Consider the following 23,463-nt stretch of genomic DNA (forward strand, 5'->3'; position numbering starts at 1 on the left):
CTAAGATGATTAGCTAGCCAGCTAAAATGTTTTAGTTAGTTAGCAGTCGCATCTACAATAGTTTACTGTCAATAACATGTCTCCAAAAATGACGTGGTGTCTCCAATTGTGTTGACATTTTACAATTGCAATGCGCATCCATGAGTATCCACTTTCTGTAGCTCAGCTGGTAGAGCATGGTGCTTGTAACGCCAAGGTAGTGGGTTCGATCCCCGGGACCACCCATACACAAAAATGTATGCACGCATGACTGTAAGTCGCTTTGGATAAAAGCGTCTGCTAAATGGCATATTATTATTATTATTATTATTATTATTATTATTATTATTATCTGAAGAGAGCCCCGAAACATTGTGTGCAGACATTTTATGCAATAAATGAAGTAGGTTCAATCTAGTAGTTCTGATCTTCTGATTGGTCCTGATGAGTTGGGCGAGGTCCCCTGCAGGCTACTGTCACTGTTGCATTGGCTCTGAGTCGGGTTCTCTGTCTTCAAATGTTCAGCCTAAGAGAGGGGATTTTAGTGTGTGTGTGTGTGTGTGTGTGTGTGTTTAACAGTGATGATGTGTGTGTGTGTGTGTGTGTTTAACAGTGATGATGTGTGTGTGTGTGTGTTTGTGTGTGTGTGTGTCCTCAGAGCAAGAACTCGTGAGTTGGAAGAACTGAGAGGCCTATGGCGTGGGTGTTGTCCTTGGCCACCTGCTGACAAGGCTGACAAGATAGGACCCTTTTGTCCATTGTTATTGGATAGGAACAGAACTTATAACCAGCTCCTGACCTAAATAGATCTTAGCACAACATTTTACTCAACATATCATATTCCATATTCACTATAACAAATATATTTACTACGACATTAGCAAGAACCGCCACATCCTCAGCCGGCTAATCCAGTGTGTGAAGTTTTGCGGAGTGTTTGAGTTAGCTTTGCGAGGCAAAGATGAAACTGAGGGCTCCACCAACCCTGGTAAGCCAACACTTTTGAGATCAGTCAATAAATGCTTCTGGTATTGACTTATATGCTGCCCCTGTCTTCATGTTGTTGCTGGACATATCTTTTTTTAAATGTGTGTAGGTCACCTAAATCATCAGAAAAATTGCCCCTCCTGAGAATTTTTTCAGGAGCCGCCACTGCATTCCAGACTGAAGTCAGGAGGAGTTAGGTGTTAGCCATCTTCTTTATCTGCTGATTTGTGAGAGGACAGGTGGTTGCTACAATAAAAGGTGGATGCCACTTGGAATCTTCTTTCACCTTTACCCAATCCCCCCTACAGCAGTACAGGTAAAGGAAATGAGATATCGGTGAAGGGACTTGCTGTGGGCCGTAGATGTGACAGTCAGTGACAGCTCTGCTGAGGACAATGGATGCATCCCAGTCGGCTCACTTTCCTTTCCCATTGGCAAGGGGTGAATGTTTTTGGCAACATTTGTGCCTTTTTCAGAGGGGTGCAATATTCACAATGCTGCAGATGATATATAAAAAATGATGGCGCTGATGTCAATTGGCCAATACCTTTTCTACATGCAGAGAATCATGTCTGTTCAGTGAAATACATTTTACAATGTGATGCCATCCTGAATGATCCAGGTCCCACTCTGCAGTTTGGAATGTGATGTGTTGTTATTAGCCTGGTCCTAGTCTGTTTCTGCTCTCTTGCCAACTTCTTAAGGAATTGTCATGCCAAACAATGACAATGGAGTAGGAAAAAGCACAGATCTGGGACCAGGCTAATGTGTTATACATACGCCCAGTTTCATTTAGGTCCCTAGCCCCTTCCTCAAACTCCTACCACTTCTGTGTTCACAGTCTGGATCAGTGAGAGCAAAATTGCAGAAGCTCCACTTAGCTTGTTGGAAGGCTAGGGGGAGCCATTAGGATAATATTCACACCTATCTAGTCCTTTCAGATATTATTTTTGTTACCCCCTCTATACTATAGCACAGCACAAAGTATATGGTGTATTACCCTGTAAACAAGAATATGATTATACTGAAATTAAGGGATATCTAGGCAAATAATGTTTTCATTGTGAACTTGTTGCCATACTATTACCACTTTATTACATGCTGTAAGTGGTATTATATTTTTTATGTGAATAAACCACGTTTGTGATGAGGGAATTTACATTTTTAAAAGACAGACTTCACTGATTCAAAAGAAATACTTTAATTACATTATTTAAACATGTAATGTATCCCAATGTACAACAATATATATCGAGCTGACTGACTCGTTTACGATTTAACTAGCAAAATACCTCTTGTACATTTTGTCTTACGGGGGAAGAGAGAGATTTTTTTATTTTATAAATTTTTTGAATTTCCCTAGGTTCTTCTTTAAAAAAATAGATAACTGACTTTACAAGACAAAAAGGTGATGACATAAAAAGATCAAAGACCAACAGAGAAATAAAAATCACAACAAAAGTAACATTAAATCCCAAGAATAAAATATGTTTTTTAATCTATTTTTATTTTCTTGATCCTATGTCTTTTAAAATTCAGATTGTGTTATAATATCGAGAATAAAGAGAAAAGGTCTTTAGACACTGAGTACCATTCACAAAAATAGAGCTTACGTACACAGTGATCAAGGTTATGGGTGAGAAGAATACAAGGGTAGTAGAAGACACTGCTGGTGAGAGGACCCAGACAAAACAGCTAGCTCCCCGAGTCGCTCAAGAGTCACTTTGAACCCTTTCTGGAGTGAGTTCTTAGAACCTTACTATCAATATTCTGTTCCGGAACATTACAGTTCAATAAGGACTGAAGTATAATCAGGATATGCTGTCCATCCATCCTCTTCAAAGGGTTAAGAGATGCCCTCTCTGAATCATAAACCTAATTAACATCAATGCCTAACTCAGGGGTGTAGCTGGTAGCTCAGTCCATCCTGCCCAGTGGGACAGTGGATAGGAAATATCTTTGACATACAGTCAGTGGAGGACACAGGACAGCAATGTACAAAAATAATACAGTTGATCCAATCAGCAAAGAGAGCTTATGATACAGACAAACTTAACTGTAACCCAAAGAAAAGCTATGAGTGAATGGGGCCTATTCCTATTGGCTGGCTGTTGCTGGTTAGGGACTCTCACAGAGAAACTCTTCTCCTCAAGACTCTTTGTTATTTCAGCGGTCTCCTGAGGCAAGGGTCCTACGTTTCTGTCAATATTGGGTCATTGACAATGTTGGGCCATAGTCTGTACAGTTCAGATACTGGCCCAAGAACGTGTCTCCTCCTTTGCCTTTGTGTGATTGGGCTGCCTACCCCGGGAGTGTCCACTAGGCAAAGAGTGTTCAGCCTCCTCCCCATTGATCACATGACATACAGTACATAACCCCATCAGGTTGCAATGGGGGTGGGTGTTGCCGTGGAAACCTGAGTCCAGTCGAGAGAGGAAAACAGTCCATGAAAAAAATACATTTCCAAGAGTGCTTTTCTTGAGATCACTGGAGTCCATTTTCCTTTAACTCCCTTTTTCTCTCTTTCATCTCCCTCTTTCTCTCCATCTCACTCACACCCTCTCTATATATACCCACATATTTATCTATATACATTCTTAATTAAAATATTCATTCATTTATAAATGTGTATATAAATTAAAGATCATTTATTTTCTTCTTGTCTCTAAGTGGCATTAACAAGGGAAGGGGGTGTGGGACTGAGGTTTCTCAATGCATTTTAAAAGCCTACAAAGGGCAGCACCAAACACGGTCAGAACAAGTGCCTATGTTTGTGTAATAACTGAATCATAATCTTGGTCCCTTAGGGCTAGTGAGTACACACCTGCACAACATACAGTACTAGTCAAAAGTTTGGACACACCTACTCATTCAAGGGTTTTTCTTTATTTTTACTATTTTCTACATTGTAGAATAATAGTGAAGACATCACAACTATGAAATAACACATATGGAATCGTGTAGTAACCAACAAAGTGTTAAACAAATCAAAATATATTTTATATTTGAGATTCTTCAAAGTAGCCACCCTTTGCCTTGATGACAGCTTTGCACACTCTTGGCATTCTCTCAACCGGCTTCATGAGGTAGTCACCTGGAATGCATTTCAATTAACAGGTGTGCCTTGTTAAAAGATAATTTGTGGAATTTCTTTCCTTCTTAATGCGTTTGAGCCAATCAGTTGTGTTGTGACAAGGTAGGGGTGGTATACAGAAGATAGCCCTATTTGGTAAAAGACCATGTCCATATTATGGCAAGAACAGCTCAAATAAGCAAAGAGAAACAACAGTCCATCATTACTTTAAAACATGAAGGTCAGTCAATGCGGAACATTTCAAGAACTTTAAAAGTTTCTTCAAGTGCAGTCCCAAAAACCATCAAGCGCTATGATGAAACTGGCTCTCATGAGGACTGCCACAGGAATGGAAGACCCAGAGTTACCTCTGCTGCAGATAATAAGTTCATTAGAGTTAACTGCACCTCAGATTGCAGCCCAAATAAATGCTTCAGAGTTCAAGTAACAGACACATCTCAACATCAACTGTTCAGAGGAGACTGCGTGAATCAGGCCTTCATGGTCAAATTGCAGCAAAGAAACCACTACTAAAGGACACCAATAAGAAGAAGAGACTTGCTTGGGCCAAGAAACACGAGCAAAGGACATTAGACCGGTGGAAATCTGACCTTTGGTCTGATGAGTCCAAATTTGAAATAGTTGGTTCCAACCGCTGTGTCTTTGTGAGACGCAGAGTAGGTGAACGGATGATCTCTGCATGTATGGTTCCCACGGTGAAGCAGAAGGAGGTGTGATGGTGTGGGGGTGCTTTGCTGGTGACACTATCTGTGATTTATTTAGAATTCAAGGCAGACTTAACCAGCATGGCTACCACCGCATTCTGCAGCGATATGCCATCCCATCTAGTTTGCACTTAGTTGGACTATCATTTGTTTTTTAACAGGAAAATGACTCAAAACACACCTCCAGGCTGTGTAAGGGCTATTTGACCAAGAAGGAGAGTGATAGAGTGCTGCATCAGATGACCTGGCCTCCACAATCACCAGACCTCAACCCAATTGAGATGGTTTGGGATGAGTTGGACCACAGAGTGAAGGAAAAGTAGCCAACAAGTGCTCAGCATATGTGGGAACTCCTTCAAGACTGTTGGAAAAGCATTCCTCATGAAGCTGGTTGAGAGAATGCCAAGAGTGTGCAAAGCTGCCATCAAGGCAAAGGGTGGCTACTTTGAAGAATCTCAAATATAAAATATATTTTGATTTGCTTAACACTTTTTGGGTTACTACATGATTCCATATGTGTTATTTCATAGTTTTGATGTCTTCACTATTATTCTACAATGTAGAAAATGGTAAAAATAAAGAAAAACCCTTGAATGAGCAGGTGTGTTCAAACTTTTGACTGGTACTGTATATGTAGCCTACATATATGGGTACTGCCATGAACTGTCTGTGGGACTATAAATTAATGATTCTAATTTGACCAGTCGAACTGTAGCAGTGTTAGTATTTACATTTGGTGTGGGGTTCTAGCTGGTGCATTGGTGCTTGTCAGTGAGGTACATTCATGTAAAATGATGTTCTAATGCTAAATGATCTATGTGCATACTGTAGAATATGCATATCACCTATTAGTTTGTCCAAAGTGCTACGGTACAAAAGGACCATGAAGGTGAAGTCTGTAGTGTAAGGTGCATGGCCTGCTGGGATAGTGGAAGACTAACACCACAGGATGCTGGGAGACTGAGTATTTGAAGTCCTGGATTGTCTCGTTAACTGCTGGTTATTTTTGAGGTCACTATTTATATTCCTCACTCATTCATTCTCTCCTTCCGCTTCCCTACCTCCACACTTCTCCCTCTTTCTCGCTAACACGTTCACTCTTTCTTTCTCTCTAGGAGTTGTTTGTAGAGTCGGGGAGAGAGATCTCACTCCCAAACACTTCCCGGTAGAGTGGTGGGAAGCTGTATGCGGTCTCGGGGTGGACCAGACGAAAGAACTCCAGCTTGTCGATGTGGAGATTACAGATGGACTTCATCATTGGCAGCTTGGACACCATCTACAGAGGGGACACACCGGGATCAGTCAGGAAAACACAATCAATATCTATGGACTTGGTGGGATGGAATGGGAAAAATCTAGAGAATGCATGAAATGTGTATGGACTTAAGCTAAGCTAAATGGGATAGATCCGGTCTACAGCACTAGACTGGTTAAATGTTTGTCTTTGTTAGATTTAAAGAATGTCAGAATGTCTACAGCACAAGATCATTCAGGCCATAAGGCCCTATAAAATATGCATATGCAGCTGTTTGGGATATTCTGGAGAGGAGCGTATCATAAAAAAGTTATTGGAGAGGAGACATATGCTACACCAGTGACTCCAATATGGTGGATCTCAGCTAATGACAACTGGGCCATGGCTAGAGACTGTGGGCTGTGTTTTGTTGTTGTGGTGCCGTGGAGTGTGCTGGGCCTTACCTGGTCTAGTTTCTCGTCAGCAGCCCCGCTCATGTGCAGACTGTGTTGCAGAGCCAGGTAGACCTTCGCCTGTAGCTTCTGGACCTTCTGGCTGTCGGTTAGCCATGGTCGGTCTGGGGACAGCAGGCAAGCGGCGCTGAACAGAGCCATCTCCTCATCGGTCAGCTGCAGGCGGGAGAGACCTTTAGCCAGGTCAAACACGGCACTGACCAGGTCATCGCAACCTGCAGAGAAATATCCCAATATTAGATATCCAGACACCATGTTGAGTTTTCATTGAATTGTATGAGTTAGCCTCATACTACCATCAGAATCTCACGAGCTTACATAAAGAGCAGCGGTCAGGCTGGTCTTAGATCAGGCTAATTTGCAGTCGCTAACATTATCAACCGTATACATTCAACTGTATCACAGAAAGAGTAGCCTATTTATAAGACACTTACCGAGGGCTTTGAAGAGCTGAGCGGAGGCAAATTTGCCATCAAAGAACATGGTGTTTGTGGTGGCGTTAAACGCCCTGCACATCCTTATCAACAGCACCTCCAGACAGCCTGCAATGGCAACCATAGAGAGCCACAGAGATGGAGAGATGGAGGAAGAGGAGGGAGGGGAAAACCAAGAAGACGAAAAATGCTCCAACATGCACAAACACACAATGAAAAGTAAATATTTCAGATTGGAGGACAGCAGATGTAAGGCATTTGAACATTTAGAAAATCAGCAGGACAATATAGAGATAACCAAGGATTTGTCAAAAAGGATTTCAAACATTTACAAATGGTATAATATGGAGTATTGTAAAAGAAATGTCTTTGTGTGTGTTGCAGATATAATGATAAATTATATAAATACATTTAGGTTTCAGAGATGGTTAAGTGGTCAGAGCAGTGATGTGTGGTTTGTAAAAAAACAAACCGATACAAATAAAAAGAGCACAAAAAGGAAGAAGGTTGGAGAAAAGAAGTACAAGAGCCAAAGTTAGCAAGATAAACCATTTACACCATTTCTTCACTCACATTACAGGAATTGTCATGTGCTTCTATGGTACACGGTTTGAAATAATGGCTGTTTGCATATGTAAGTGTGTGTATAAGAGAGAGTGTGCATGTCACACAGAAATAACTACTTGTGTAAACATGCCCACCTGGTTTTGCGTATCAGTGTGTATGTCCTGTAAGAACTGAAGTGATTTGAGCAGTCAGTCTAATTAGCATGTGTGCATGTATATATAGGTCCTGACCTGCTTTGAGCAGAATGATCTGGTCATTCTGACACAGGTCCATGAAGCCTGTAATGCGTTTGGCAAACTCCACCACGTACTGGATGGAATTGGTGATGTGGTGGGCACATTGCTGCCACACAGACTCTGCAGACTGGGAGAAAGAGAGAGATAATAATTGAATACAACGATAATGCAATATATTATACTAGGTATTGTGATGGTGAGTGCAATGTGAGTGAGTGTGAGTGTGCATTCACCTCGCACTGGAAGTTGCGGGTCTCCTCAGGTGAGTACTGCATCCCATTGTATGTCAGCCTCTTCAGGTCATCAGAGCTGTACTGACTCGTCTCCAAGTGAGACTTGACCACACTCTGGGTGATACGCTCTGAAACAGAAACAACACAGGCACACTTATGAATACAAGACCACTACAGATAACATGTTTATTGATAATGGGAAACTTTGTTAGTTATAGCAATAGTAATAGATTTCTTACCTATATCCATAAGAGGGCAGTCATCAGGCAGTGGCTCTAGCAGCGTGGCGTGTGTGTGCGCCAAGAGCGTGTGTGTGAGTGACAACATCTGGTACTCGTGTTTGATCCCATTGGCGTCGGTGACATCCAGTAGATTTTGCTGGGGAGAATTCTGATTGGATGAAATGGGAGAGGATGATGACGATGATGAAGAATTGGAGGTGTTCCCAGTGCTTCCGCCGTGGTCTTCTTGCAGCTCCAGGCTGCAGTACTCGTGGGCCTCCTGTGGGGTCAAGGGCAGATCAAACAGTTCGGGGAGCGCTGCGATGTCATCCAGGTCACTCAGGGTGGAGGTGGAGCCCCCGCTGCTGTAGGAGCGACTGAGCTCCCCGTGCCCGTCCCACTCGCTTTCTCCCCCAGCCACGTCTTCCCTGGACAGGGACAGACCCTGGTTCAGACACTCCTGGTTCTTCTTGTGCTTCTGGACCTCAGCGTACAGGCTGTCGCGCTGCTTCTTAGACATACGGCCAAACTTCACGGCTGGATGGAGACATGAGAAGGGGAAGAATGGAAGTCAATGTCTGTGTGGATTGGAAATAACTGTTGTATAACGCTGTCATGAGTTATCCTCTGGGTTAGAATACTTGCACGTACAGTGGGGAAATAAAGTATTTAGTCAGCCACCAATTGTGCAAGTTCTCCCACTTAAAAAGATGAGAGAGGCCTGTAATTTTCATCATAGGTACACGTCAACTATGACAGACAAATTGAGAAAAAATAATCCAGAAAATCACATTGTAGGATTTTTAATGAATTTATTTGCAAATTATGGTGGAAAATAAGTATTTGGTCAATAACAAAAGTTTCTCAATACTTTGTTATATACCCTTTGTTGGCAATGACACAGGTCAAACGTTTTCTGTAAGTCTTCACAAGGTTTTCACACTGTTGCTGGTATTTTGGCCCATTCCTCCATGCAGATCTCCTCTAGAGCAGTGATGTTTTGGGGCTGTCGCTGGGCAACACGGACTTTCAACTCCCTCCAAAGATTTTCTATGGGGTTGAGATCTGGAGACTGGCTAGGCCACTCCAGGACCTTGAAATGCTTCTTACGAAGCCACTCCTTCGTTGCCCGGGCGGTGTGTTTGGGATCATTGTCATGCTGAAAGACCCAGCCACATTTCATCTTCAATGCCCTTGCTGATGGAAGGAGGTTTTCACTCAAAATCTCACGATACATGGCCCCATTCATTCTTTCCTTTACACGGATCAGTCGTCCTGGTCCCTTTGCAGAAAAACATCCCCAAAGCATGATGTTTCCACCCCCATGCTTCACAGTAGGTATGGTGTTCTTTGGATGCAACTCAGCATTATTTGTCCTCCAAACACGACGAGTTGAGTTTTTACCAAAAAGTTCTATTTTGGTTTCATCTGACCATATGACATTCTCCCAATCCTCTTCTGGATCATCCAAATGCACTCTAGCAAACTTCAGACAGGCCTGGACATGTAATGGCTTAAGCAGGGGGACACGTCTGGCACTGCAGGATTTGAGTCCCTGGCGGCGTAGTGTGTTACTGATGGTAGGCTTTGTTACTTTGGTCCCAGCTCTCTGCAGGTCATTCATTAGGTCCCCCCGTGTGGTTCTGAGATTTTTGCTCACCGTTCTTGTGATCATTTTGACCCCACGGGGTGAGATCTTGCGTGGAGCCCCAGATCGAGGGAGATTATCAGTGGTCTTGTATGTCTTCCATTTCCTAATAATTGCTCCCACAGTTGATTTCTTCAAACCAAGCTGCTTACCTATTGCAGATTCAGTCTTCCCAGCCTGGTGCAGGTCTACAATTTTGTTTCTGGTGTCCTTTGACAGCTCTTTGGTCTTGGCCATAGTGGAGTTTGGAGTGTGACTGTTTGAGGTTGTGGACAGGTGTCTTTTATACTGATAACAAGTTCAAACAGGTGCCATTAATACAGGTAATGAGTGGATGACATAGGAGCCTCTTAAAGAAGAAGTTACAGGTCTGTGAGAGCCAGAAATCTTGCTTGTTTGTAGGTGACCAAATACTTATTTTCCACCATAATTTGCAAATAAATTCATTAAAAATCCTACAATGTGATTTTCTGGATTTATTTTTTTCAATTTGTCTGTCATAGTTGACGTGTACCTATGATGAAAATTACAGGCCTCTCTCATCTTTTTAAGTGGGAGAACTTGCACAATTGGTGGCTGACTAAATACTTTTTCCCCCACTGTATGTGAGTGAGTGAGAGAGACTCACCGTCCCGGCTCATGCCTAACACCAGACACTTCTGCAGTCTGCAGTGTTGGCAGCGGTTGCGGCTTGTTCGGTCAATAAGACAGTTCCTCTGGCGGGAACACGAGTACATGGCATTGTTCTGCTGGCTGCGGCGGAAGAACCCCTACACAAAGAAAGACAATGGGATGAGTCAAATTATTACATAATGTATACAATTCCAGCATCATAAACCTAGATGTTATAGCATGGATGTTTTAAATCATTGATGACAACAAAGGATATTTTCTATTGCAGCTTGTCTTGGTTTTATATTGTTAAGACAGTAAGTCTCCCATGACCTATTTTGTGAAGTGGTACAGTGGAAAAACTCTAGTACTAGCTCACCTTGCAGCCTTCACAGGTAATGACTCCATAGTGGATTCCTGAGGACTTGTCCCCACAGATCTTGCAGGGTATTACTTCTATTTGAGCTGCAGAGACACAGAGAGAGAGAGGGAACATATTGAAAAAGCTGTGAAGATTAAGCCATCAAGTGAGTTATCAAACCTGTATCAAAACCTAATGAGAATGCATACAAAGTATAATTCCCTGTCAAGTCTACAGCTAGTAGATCTCAAAATAAGGACAGGAATTTGGACTGATACAGCCTACACACACAAACACCCATCTCACTATTGAGTAACACCCCCGCTGAGGCCAATCTCTCTTGGGGCACAGCCAAGAAGAGCTTGTATCAAAACCAGATGTGATTGCATAAGGTGTTGCAAACGTTCACACATACATTATAGACACTTTGCAAGGCTAGCATTGGCTTCGATTCAGAGGAATATTGGCGTTTGCAACCGGTTAACAGGTTTCTACCTGGCATGTGGCTATGGTTAGCACAGTGTGAAGGAAGAGTTGGTGAAAGTGTAAGGCAGGCTGTCAGTTTGGCTCTGCCTTGCGTGCTCTGAGTTTCGCAGCAGCAGACAGAAAGGTATTGAAATTGGCAAATATTGACTTTAAATAATGCCGCATCTACTGCAGGTAACTGCCTAAATAAAGGAACCACTCCAGTAAATGGGGGATACAAAGTATATTGAAAGAAGGTGCTTCCACACAGGTATGGTTCCTGAGTTAATTAAGTAATTAATATCCCATCATGCTTAGGGTCATGTATACAAATGCCGAGTTGCCCATTATTTTGGCTACCATGGCTAGAAGAAGAGATCTCTGTGACTTTGAAAGAGGTGCCTCAAAGGAGCATAGGGGGTTTAAAGGGTGCGTGTGTGTCTCCGTCACCATATCTGAACCCAAATGAACACTTACAGGAGATTCTGGAGTGGTGCCTGAGACAGCGTTTTCCACCAACAAATTATGCAATTTCTCGTGGAAAAATGGTGTTGCATCCCTCCAATAGAGTTTCAGACACTTGTAGAATCTATGCCAAGGCGCATTGAAGCTGTTCTGGCGGCTCGTGGTGGCCCAACGACATATTAAGACGTTTTATGTTGGTGTTACTGAGTACATTTACATGCACAGTAATAATTCAATATTAACCTGATTATGGCAGAAGGCAGATTATGCAATAGTCATGTAAACACCCTACTCTGCTTATCTTAATCGGCGTAAGGTCAAAATCGAAGTAAGCATATGCCGATTAAAACACCTGGTTTTCTGAGCAATCTTTCGAATTATTAGGACATGTAAACGCCTTAAATCGTTGTTCCAGCTGTTTATTTGATCTGCCCATGTGCTAGCAACAGCCGAGCGAGCCTCCCTCATTAGCGTGAATGAACTGAGTTCGGAACAACTGAATGTATGTGTCTTAGAAGTAGTTTTCACAGACAAACTTTATATGTCTGAACTCAGAATGAAATATGCTTCCCAAAAATAACACGGTCGCTGTAGTAGAACCTTTACTTTCATTGCCAATTTGAGTGCCATTAGGTAGCCTGATTTCAGATGTGTCCATGTAAACCGGATTATTAGGGAAATCGTTGTTCTTGCAAAGCATGTAAACGTTTTAAATCGAACTATTATATTAATGTATCCACAATAATCACATTAAGTACAGTTACACCCCAGATAGATTGATCCAGAAAAGAGAAGAAGAAAACTGAAAGTAAACATAGTATGAAATAAAAGGAGCACGGAGGAATGATTTGACTGAAGGGCTTTGTATGGAACGCCGTTTGGGTCTTCGCGTGTCAAAAAAGATAGACGTCAAATAACACTATTTGACGCGTCAAATAAGCTTGTTGACCAATCAGGACCTGAATATGACTGCACGTCATATAATAATTTAACACGTTCATAATTTTTTTACGTAGTTATTACACATTGATTACACTATCACCCGTATTTCATGTCACAACGATTCACCGATACGTATGCTATGATGCTGGTAAAGTTGTCTCGCGCACCTGCCGCTGCCCCTCTGGCCCACGAGCGCAGACACTTCCCCAAGCACTGCACAGAGCTAGTTGGAAAAAAAACTAGCTAGCTGATGGATGCAAACAAATGTTCTTCCCCAAAAACATAGCAAAACGACATAATCTGTTTCAGTAGCTATAGTTAGCTAGCTAACTTTCTAGCTAGGTGTCATCATCTAAAATACCTCTAATTTATAAGACAGTTCTTATTTGATTAATGGGGGTCGGACCCACCGATGTGAAGCTAGCCACAATAAGGATTAGCCACAATAGTGGAATTTGCGTTTCGCCTTCAAGATAAAAGTCTCAATCAAAGTGATGCAAATTAATACAAATAGTGGAATTATGCCATAATGGAATAGATCATGCTAAACCAGGTTGGAGTGTTATTATACAAACTCAACAAAGGGCTTACTTATTTGACTGTACAGCCTCACCTGTGGATTGTGGATCAATGACATGGGGTCTCAGTCTACTCAGTGACACCCAGAGAACATTAGCGTCGTAGCTCTTATTGCGGGACTCTGAAACCACTGTGAATTTAGCCACATTTATTGTACCAGTCAACCTACTATGTGTATTGAACACTATTCCAGAGGAAAAACAATACAACGTGGATGTTCTGGAGCCTGATAACGGAGTAGGTCTTTGGGAAAAAAGCACTTGGGTACGGAGTAGACTGAAACCCCATTTCATTGATCCCCAATCCTTAGGTAAGGCTGTACACTGCAATATGAATGTCAATACGCACAATAGGCTGTCTGGGGAGGTGATTTCCCACAGTCAAAGTCCTGCAATAAGAGGTACGACGCTAATATTTGCATAAACTCTTTACAGTTGTGTTCTGTGGGTGTCACCAAGTAGGCTGATACCTCATTTCATTGCTCCACATTCCAACACTTCAACCTTGTTTAACATGACCTAGTCTTACATATGGCATGATTCCACCAATTGTAACCTTCTGCATCACTTTCAAAGGGCGACTTTTATTTTGAAGGTGACACGCAAATTACACTATTGTGGCTAATCCTTATTGTGGCTAGCTTCACAACACATAACCCGTGCCGGTCAAGCCATACTAGCCAGATGAAGCTAGCTGGCTGCTTATAAAGTTAGTTTTGGGCAACAGGGTTAAGTAGCTTGCTAGCTAGTTATTTTAATAGGAGAACAAGAAGTGGCTCCCTAGCTAATACTTACTCACATGGATTCCTAAATCATTGCTAAGAATATTGAAAATGACTGCAGTTTCTACTGATCATTGTTTTCAGGCTGGTTGCATTGGTGCTAGCTAGGTACCAAGCTAAAGCTAGTCGCTAGAAGTCGCTAAATGATGTCATCACCTAATATGCATAATTGGCAATGTGCATGTAATTGTGATGGACGCTGTAGGAGAGAGGAATAACGTTGTGGGAGAGACAAAAAGTGAGTAAAAAACACCCTATATTTACATCCCGCCCTGAATGTAAGCCAGGGCGGGATCAGCCAGCGGCGGCTTCCCGCATGCGCGATTCATTTGCAGTCTGGACGCTCTTGACTGCAGCTGGGACTGCTGCGTGAGGACTGGGCCGCCTGTGAGTGCTTTGGGACGGGGGTAACAAAGCACCCGCTGCTCGTTGAGAAGAGTAAGAACGATACGTGCTTATTTGATGCGTCAAATAGTGTTATTTGACGTGTATCTTTTTTGACGCGCAAAGACCCAAACGGCGTTCCATGGCTTTGCACCTAAACTTGGCCGAGTGTCTCTAAAGTTGTCTGTCTGACTGTAGACCCAGTGAGGTGAAAGAGACAGAAATAGACACGAGTCATGTGTCAGAAAACTCAGCCCCCTCAAACACGCTCTCTCCCACTCTCTCCCTTCACATACACAGGGCCCATATGATATGAGTGGCTAAAATGGAGGGCAGTATGTGAAGAAGAAAAACATGTTTCCTTTTAAACAGACGGAGCCGGTCAGCTGTATTACTTCACAGCAGCCATAGTGCTACACAAAGACAAAAACAACTAACTTATGAATGTGACATGCTACCATTACTCAATCTGTCAGTCTATTTCATTTTTGTGCTAGAGAAAGAGATACCAAATCTGTGTTATTCATAAAGTATGGGATCTTTAGTATTCCAAGAGGCAGATAGATATAAGGAAAATGACTTAACTCTGTGATTTAATGCATTGTTGTGACATTGCATGTAGGAAAATATCACTTTAAATGTGTTTTTTCTATGAAAAAACTGGGAAAGTCTGCTGTTCTCTCTAAGTAATGACTCAAATACACAGAGCAACAGGGCAGCTGCAGGCATGCAATGAAAAAAAAGTAGCTCCTGCTCTCTTCCTCCCTCTGCCCTCTCTTTTCTCTCCAATCCCCCGCTCCCCCTCCCTTTCCTCTTGATTATATAACTCTCATCTGCAAGCATTCTGCAAGCACACTCATTCAGGGAGATCACTCTAGCAACGCTACCGCCCTGCCTACTCTCTGCCGCTACAGCTCCCATTGGCTGAGGGGTGGGCAGGGCCTGTCAGGTTGGTTGTGTGGGATATCACTTAAGTGCGGTTGCCTGCCAGACCATTCTGTCCAACTGACACACTTTCTCTGTGTAACCAACGGTTATGGATGAAGACCGTCATGACCGGTTTTTATCAATGTTTTTTTGTGTTTGGAAAGGACAGCTGACTGAAGACAGGACGGCCGGGCATCCGTGCGATTGAGTCCGTTTCTGCTGTAACATGGACTCTACAACGTGATTAAACTTTGTTGCTCCTTGCTGAAACAAGCAAGGTGTTGTAGCAAACAAGTCTATGGCAGCCTAGGGAACCCCCCCCCCCCTGCAGCAGCACATACAGTCAGGAGAGGAGAAGAGAAAATGTGCTTCTTTCAAAAGTACAAAATTAAAATAACTTATTTTTTTCCCCTAATCGAATGTTTATTACAGTGACCGCGTCATTTGGCTGACCAATAACCATCATCCAAAATTCCATGACCGTCACAGCCCTAGGTACAGCAGTACCATGTCTGCTATCTGACTACTCTCGCTGGCATTGAGCTTCTGCTTCAACTATTTATATTATTGTCCCCAGCTTGAGGGAAGGCAGTGGCCAGAATAACACACAGCAAATTTATGATCGGAATTTTAACTCCCACTTTTAGTAATTATATGTGACCCACCAAAATAGTGTTAAACTAACACTTTTTATTAGAGCTGATGCCGTTACACTTTCTCAGTGTTAGGGAATGAACACATGTGGTATTACATTAACTTGTTTTGGGGTGTTGTTTTAAAACTGTAGGGTGTAAAGCCTTATTTGCATATTTATTTCCCAGGGTGCCTTTTATTTTCCATTTCGTGACATCATCACTCAGTTCTGCAGTTGACCCCTGACCTGGGCTGCCAGACTAATCCCTCCAATCCCCTTTAACCTCTGACCTATCCTCCTGGAGAGCAACCACAACAGAGTAAAACTTAACTGAACTGGTTACATAACAAAGAAATGTGAATAGGAGTCCCCAGTTTGTTTCAGTAGAGGCCAAACTAACACAAGGTTAAGGTTTATGCACAGAAGTTCCCAAGTTCAAAATGACTCATTCTAACCCTAAACTCATCGCAGATATCTCAGAGAAAGACAAACGTTTCAAAGTGGTAACATAATAGGCCTATTCTTTCTCACAACACACCCAAACCAGGTATCTCGCAAACAATCTAACCATGCTAAAAAGGGAATAAAACTCTAGCTACCTCTTTCTGTTGATCAGTCACAGCCTAAGCACATAACGGTGTTCTCTCTACTAGAGGCTAATTCAATAGCTTTATGGCTCTGGTCTCCAACCCTTCTCCTTTCTTGGAATATGTTGAGATAATTTTACTGTCAGGTAGTCAGCGTGTCAAGCAGTCAGTGTGTCAGCGGGCCAGTAAACTCAGATGGATTGGATGCCATTTACCCAACCAGCCTTCTAGATCACCACTCCTACCACTTTTTTTCTAGGCTAACAAAACAGTATCACATTACATGACACATATTGGCAGTTATTGCCACATACAAGGCTCCTCTAGTTAAGCCCCTTAGGTGATTGTTGTCTGTCGTATGTCACACAAGGTGAAGGACAAAGTGTAACAGTTAATTTCCCGACGGAGGTCATTTGTCCCTTTGTAGCACACAGGGTTGCTTACGGTCAATATGGTGAAGCGAGATTATCATCATGATGATATTATTATTATTATTATTATTGAGTACAGTGAGTATTTATTTGTACTCAAATGGCTCTACCCCGCAATCTACCCTCCCACTCACAAAACAAATGCTTATTTGCACTTTGGCTGTGAAATAAGTATTCAAAAGTCCCGTGTAGCTCAGTTGGTAGAGCATGGCGTTTGCAACGGCAGGGTTGTGGGTTCGATTCCCACGGGGGGCCAGTATGAAAATGTATGCACTCACTAACTGTAAGTCGCTCTGGATAAGAGCGTCTGCTAAAATGTAAAACAACTTCTGGTATGGTCTGACATGGAATGCAAATATAACTACCTAGTACTACACCCTATTAGAGGAGTGTTACTGCATAATAATAATAATAATAATAATAATAATAATAAGCCATTTAGCAGACGCTTTTATCCAAAGCGACTTACAGTCATGTGTGCATACATTTTTAGTTATGGGTGGTCCCGGGGATCGAACCCACTACCCTGGCGTTACAAGCGCCATGTTCTACCAATTGAGCTACAGAGGACCACATACTCTGAGGTGTGAAATGAATGTGTTAGTGATCGCTTTTAATGACGTGTCAAATAGTTAGTGTTTACATTTCAATATCCCGCCAGAAGTAGAACCACCCTCTACAGGCCCAAATAATCTCCCTCCCTCCCCAAGCAGATTAGGAACAGAGTAGCCTCACAGTGTCAAAAGCCCTCAATCCAAACAAACACTAAATACTGTAATTCATAAAAATAAAAATATGTTTTATATGCTATTATAGCAATATATGTCTATCATTCTTACAATGTATTGTTACATTGCTGTGACAACCACAGACAGTAGGCTAGTCTATGATGTAAATGTAACAAGTCTTGGCATGCCTTTTGATTGCAGTAAAGTTGCAATTTTAGAGGCGATAGGCAGGAAGAAAAGTAGCAGTAGCATTGCAGAAAATCTCAACCATCATCATCATCTTTCTGTTTGTTGATTTTGTCAATCCTGTCAACTACTATATCCATTCCAGGAGCTAAAGAAAATGTATCTATAACCTACTGCCCGAGTACAAGTTCGATCGCTTTCGGAATGCCCCTGACAAGGGCGATGCTCTGCAACCAACCAACTGTTCTCATCCTTTGCGTCCTCCTGCTCAGATGTTGTATACATCAACCAAATGTGTGTCACGTCGACGTGTTCCTCTGCCCAGGCGTTGCTGACACATGTCAGTTCTTACAACACCTGGATAGGTATTTTAAGTATCAGCTACCCACATTAGGGATGATTATTTGAAATATTTTCACTATTCGAATAATATCATGAAATGTTTCCGGATATCTGTATATTCTAAAACTTTATTTGTATTTTTTATTTTGTTTAAACTTGCTGCGCTGCCTGCGCGACTCGGGAGAGAGTGCGCTCTGCAGCAGAGCGGGGGATGGGCAGGGGCCGGTGGTGTGTGACATGGGAGGAAGAGAGGAAAAAAGTAGCCACTGACTTGCGCTAGTTAGACAAACTTGTAAATGCTATAGGTTATATATCATCCCATCTGCCCGGCCTGTCTTTACTGCATCAAAACTATGTTAAGTAGCTAGCTATGATAGCTAGATGATAGCTAGCCAGCTAGGCTAGTTGAGGCTATTTTGCTGCGCTCCCCGTCCTTGTTTACAACAACTCCATTCAGTTTAAACAGCCTACCTGTCGGTTGCTCATTGTAGCCTGCGCCTTCTCATTTAGCTAATTTAATTCAGTAATTTGAATTCCATTTTTAAAGATCTCACACTTCACGTTGCTACACATGGAGCCTCTGACTGTAGTGCCAACAACAACAAGCTACACGCGTGAAACTTGTGTAGGCTATACGGTATGTCTTTTCAGGGGGCATAAGTTTTTAAAAAAAACATTCAAAAGTTTGTTGTTTTATTAAATTAAGAATTTCTAAAGTCATGATATATCCTTGTGTGTAGCAATGTCACATAGAAACTTGTATTTAATTGAGACAAAGCCTTTATTGTTAAAATAGGCCTATGATTTATTTTTAATTTTTTTATGAACACTCACAAGTATTCGAATACTAACCTCCATTCCGATATTTGAATAACCGTGCCCATCCCTAAACCACATCATACGTTATAGCAATCTGCGTCTGCTAAATCTGCGTCTAGCAAAGAGCGTCTGCTAAATGACTAAAATGTAATGTCAGTCGATGACACAGTCAATGACGTGGCACGCAACCAGAACCATTGATTGATGCATGCAACGTCTAAGCAGGGGAACGCGACCAGCCACACAGTCGGTCATGCTAGCACCGCCATCACAATAACATGCCGAAAACACACACAATTATGTTTCGATTAATTAACCCACTGAGCGCGATACATTAACAATATTTTACACTGAGTGTACAAAATATTGGGAACACCTCCTAATATTGAGTTGCACCCGCTTTTGCCTTCAGAGCAGCCTCAATTCGTCGGGTCAAGGTGTCGAAAGTGTTCCACAGGGATGCTGGCCCATGTTGACAGTTGTGTCAAGTTGGCTGGATGTCCTTTGGGTGGTGGATCATTCTTGACACACATGGGAAACTGTTGAGCGTGAAAAACCCAGCAGTGTTGCAGTTCTTGACACACTCAAACCGGTGCGCCTTGCACCTAGAAAGGCACTTAAATATTTTGTCTTGCCCATTCACCCTCTGAATGGCACAAATACACAATCCATGTCTCAATTGTCGCAAGGCTTAAAAATCCTTCTTTAACCTGTCTCCTCCCCTTCATCTACACTGATTGAAGTGGATTTAACAGGTGACATCATAGCCTCATCTGGTCAGTCTGTCATGGAAAGTGCAGGTGTGCCTAATGTTTTGTACACTCAGTGTAACTCTGGATTAATTAACATGGATTTATAGCGCCGTTTGTGCTCAGGAAGGCTACTATTCTGGCAAAGATATAAAAATAAACTGCCACAAATATGCTAGTATGATTTATAAATGTAATTCTTTGATTTATAGCCAACTAATTTTAGTCATGAGATTCCAACTGAATAATGTTTTGATCACATAATGTGTAGCCTATTTTAGAATTTGTAGTGCCCAGTGTACCTCCCTCGACTCATTGCATAACCCAATATGGATCCCCAGGCACATTTTACAGACAGAGTCCCAGGTGGAATCAACCTCAATTTTATGACATTTATGCAAAAAGTCAAATCATAGGCTACAAAACAAAACACATAGGCTATTTACAACCCTATGGTCTCAATTCTGAATTAAATGCAACATTAAAGCACTAAAACTGTGTTCAAATATTGAACAAAAACATTATTTTATCATGAATATAAACGTTTTCACTAGTTCTCTGTCAGACAGAAAACTCTAGTCTATACGCCTATTCACAGCGGCAGTGGCGCACCTGGCAAAACTAGCCAGATAACCCAGTCAGGCAAAGCAGCATGAGAGATCATACGCACTTCGAAAAGAAAGCAGTTGCAATGTTAATTACACATTTAGGCCTACAGTAACTTACATTTCAATAGCTTTTGATACATTGTTTCATATTCAAATGACCATCGTATACTTTGCAAAGTATACGATGTGCATTTGAATATGAATGATAGCCTAATAATGAAATTACCTCTCATGTTGAATGTTATCGTTTCTGGATCAATGAATTGGACTTCATGTGGTTTGTAACTGAATATAAATATCTGTCAAACTGTTGCAAGACAAGCATTTGCTGGCACGTAAAATAAAGCGTATTTAGCCTAATGAACTAGAAAATATTTTTTCAAAAAACAAGGCAAAAATCCGCGAGTGTTTCCTTATTGTTCGACAAAGTCTTGCAACGGTGAATCAAATGCAAAGAAATTCGACTGTTCAAGTTGAATTATATCCTGTTTGTCTCGATGCACTATTTCGGTAACTTTTTACAAAATGCTCTCACTGTGGTTTAGCTTGCAAGCAAGGTCCCAATACTATACTCCCCTTTTTCGTTCTGACTGCCTTTCGCTCAGTCTACCCTGCTGACTTCCTTTTCGACTGTCATATGATCTCACACTCCCCCATAGCTCCTCTCGGATTCTTCATGGCCGCGCGTTCGCGGGATCGAGTTTTAAGGGGGATCAGATCCAATGTCAACAACAAACAACAATTAAGTCTTTAACTCTCATTTAGTCACGTGGGTTTGAAAAATATAGTTTTTTTTTGTAGTTTTCACAAATCACATTTTTTTTCAAGGCATGGTCAAAACAGTATGGGCTATTAAACCCGTTTTTTCCTGCACTTGTATCACATTTTGTGTTGAGGTGGATAGGCCATATCTAAGAACAATGGGCATTATGATAATACAATTCTGAGCTTTGTGTAGCAATGATTACTTCTGATTCATGCCATTCACAGGGAAGTGAATGTGTGAGTTCTCCCCTGTGAGAGCTGTATAGGGGTTGTGCTTTGTCATGCAAAGTTCTGGCAGTTTAGTAATGAAACCGCGAGAAGGCAGATTACGCAATAGGTTAGTGGCGCAACACTGGAGTGATTGGAGCCCGGAGCCACACACCACTCACCGCCTATCTATAGGCCTATCTATAGGCCTATCTATGACCCCCCCTCCCATGTGACTCTCTTTCCCTCTATCCACTCTCGGTTTTCCCTACACCAATAGTCCTTTTCCACCTCCCCTCTATTTCCTTCATCCAGGCTCAATCCCTCCATTTCCTGCTCTTTGTAGCCCTTCTGTGTTTTTTCAAAGTATTTTTTTAATGGCTGACAACATCACGAAAATTATGCGCGTGCATTGTTATGATTCTGAAAGGTCAGAGAGCTAGCAACAACGACAAGAAGCTGCCATGGGGGAATTATAAGTGGCTCACTTCAGCTCATATCTTGTTATTGATACCATGTCTTGTTTTGAGGTGTTTTGACTGATGTCATGTCTATGCTAATATGGCAAAAATGTGCTAGCTATCTAACCAACAACTGTAACGATGTACAGTTGTGCTCATTGTGCAAATGTATTTATGTTTTCAATAAACATTTGGAGACGAAATATAGTTTACATGTTGTCAACAATCTAAGCCAACCCCATCTGTTTTGCCCCATAGTTGAGAATGGGTTGGTTTTGCTGCTAAACAACCAACCTGTGCCTCATCTGTCTTCCTTCTCCTTTTAATACATTGTTTAAATTACTAATAATACATAATGTATATTGTTCCAACCTTTATAGCATAATCATAAATCTCTCTTTTCTTTCTCTCATCTGTATCCTTTCTCGCTATCCTCCAACTCTCTCCCTTCTCTCATACCCCTCTTCCATAGCCCCTCTGTTCTCTGCCTCCCTTGACAACCGAGGTGACACTCTGACCTGAAGACTTACATAACTACAGAACAAGCTAGTGGGGAGAGGAAGGAGGGAGAAAGAGAGGGAGGGAGAGAAAGGGAGGGAGGGAGGGAGGGAGGGAGGGAGGGAGGGAGGGAGGGAAAGAGGGAGAGAAGGAGAGGGAGGACTCCAACATGGCTGGGAGACATGCATGCAAATATGAGTGAGAGAGAGAACTACACAGAGAGAACATTTTGCAAAGAGAGCGAAAATTAGAGAAAGAGAGAGAGAAGGACAGAAAGACAGAGGGGAGGAGTGTTATTTTGAAGGTTGTCAGCAGCTGCGAAACAAACCAAACAGAACAGATGGAGATATATTTGGCAGACAGACAGAGCAACAGACGGACTGACAGACACACACAGGGAAAACAAAGATTACATACATGGATGAGTGATGCATAGCTACATACTGTATAGAGAAAGAGAAGAGAGAGATTGATCAGTTTAAATCAGGAATGAAATCCTGTGTAGACAATGGCCTATCAGGACCAAGACTGGTGACTACTATTCTATACGAAAGGAGCTTTATTGATTTGCTATTGAGAATAAATGATTAACAACACTAAAACTGCTGAGGCCTCATGATCACTTCCCATTTTAGGGTTTTTTCCTATTCTCTTTTAGAGTGAGCTCTCCATATCCCAGTAGACAAATGAACAATTTAACTAAAATATTTCTATAAAGTTGCAATGCACACATGGAAAATAGTTTTGAACTGGGTGGTGAAAAGTAGCTGAAAATACTTTAAAGAACTGGAAGTGCAATATTTGAACTGGTTTGAGCACACACACACACACACACGCACGCAAACACACACATTTCCACAGAGAATATGTCAGGATCCTGTCGTCCATGGGGGTATAATCCCTTTCCCACTTCTCTCTCATTCTGTTAATCCCTCTTTCTCCTCTTTCAGAGCCCCTCTAATCCCTCGCTCCCTCCCTCTGCTGTGGGGCTGTAATCTGGCTAGGGTAGAACTCACTGTGCCACTAGGTCAGTGTGTCAGCTAGCACAGAAAACAACTATTTCCTCTCCTTCATCTACCTGCTCTACTTCTACTTCTTTTCTTCCCAGTGTAATGTATTCAT

At 42.0% G+C, this 23,463-nt stretch overlaps 1 protein-coding gene across 1 annotated transcript; it reads right to left on the minus strand.

Moving 5' to 3' along the window:
* Positions 1-5,146: 5,146 nt before the first annotated feature.
* LOC311146831 (nuclear receptor ROR-beta-like) lies at positions 5,147-20,998 on the minus strand. The gene is made up of 9 exons (XM_084183427.1): positions 20,637-20,998; positions 10,802-10,887; positions 10,439-10,580; positions 8,181-8,699; positions 7,942-8,069; positions 7,703-7,835; positions 6,906-7,013; positions 6,463-6,686; positions 5,147-6,040 (listed from the first exon to the last, which is right to left on the minus strand). Exons 1-9 carry the CDS (start codon positions 20,641-20,643, stop codon positions 5,876-5,878), a joined length of 1,512 nt encoding a protein of 503 aa, XP_084039553.1. The 5' UTR covers positions 20,644-20,998; the 3' UTR covers positions 5,147-5,875.
* Positions 20,999-23,463: the final 2,465 nt, after the last annotated feature.

The sequence above is a fragment of the Coregonus lavaretus genome, assembly GCF_964263955.1.
Source record: "Coregonus lavaretus genome assembly, chromosome: 19".
Lineage (NCBI taxonomy): Eukaryota > Metazoa > Chordata > Actinopteri > Salmoniformes > Salmonidae > Coregonus > Coregonus lavaretus.

What these genes read in the sequence shown, in the direction of transcription:
- LOC311146831 (XM_084183427.1), bottom strand. An exon ending in TTACCTGTGAAGGCTGCAAG is followed by an intron (nt 10,581 to 10,801) that starts GTGAGCTAGTAC and finishes TTCTTTGTGTAG; the next exon opens with GGGTTCTTCCGCCGCAGCCA. An exon ending in CTGACGAGAAACTAGACCAG is followed by an intron (nt 6,041 to 6,462) that starts GTAAGGCCCAGC and finishes TCCCCTCTGTAG; the next exon opens with ATGGTGTCCAAGCTGCCAAT.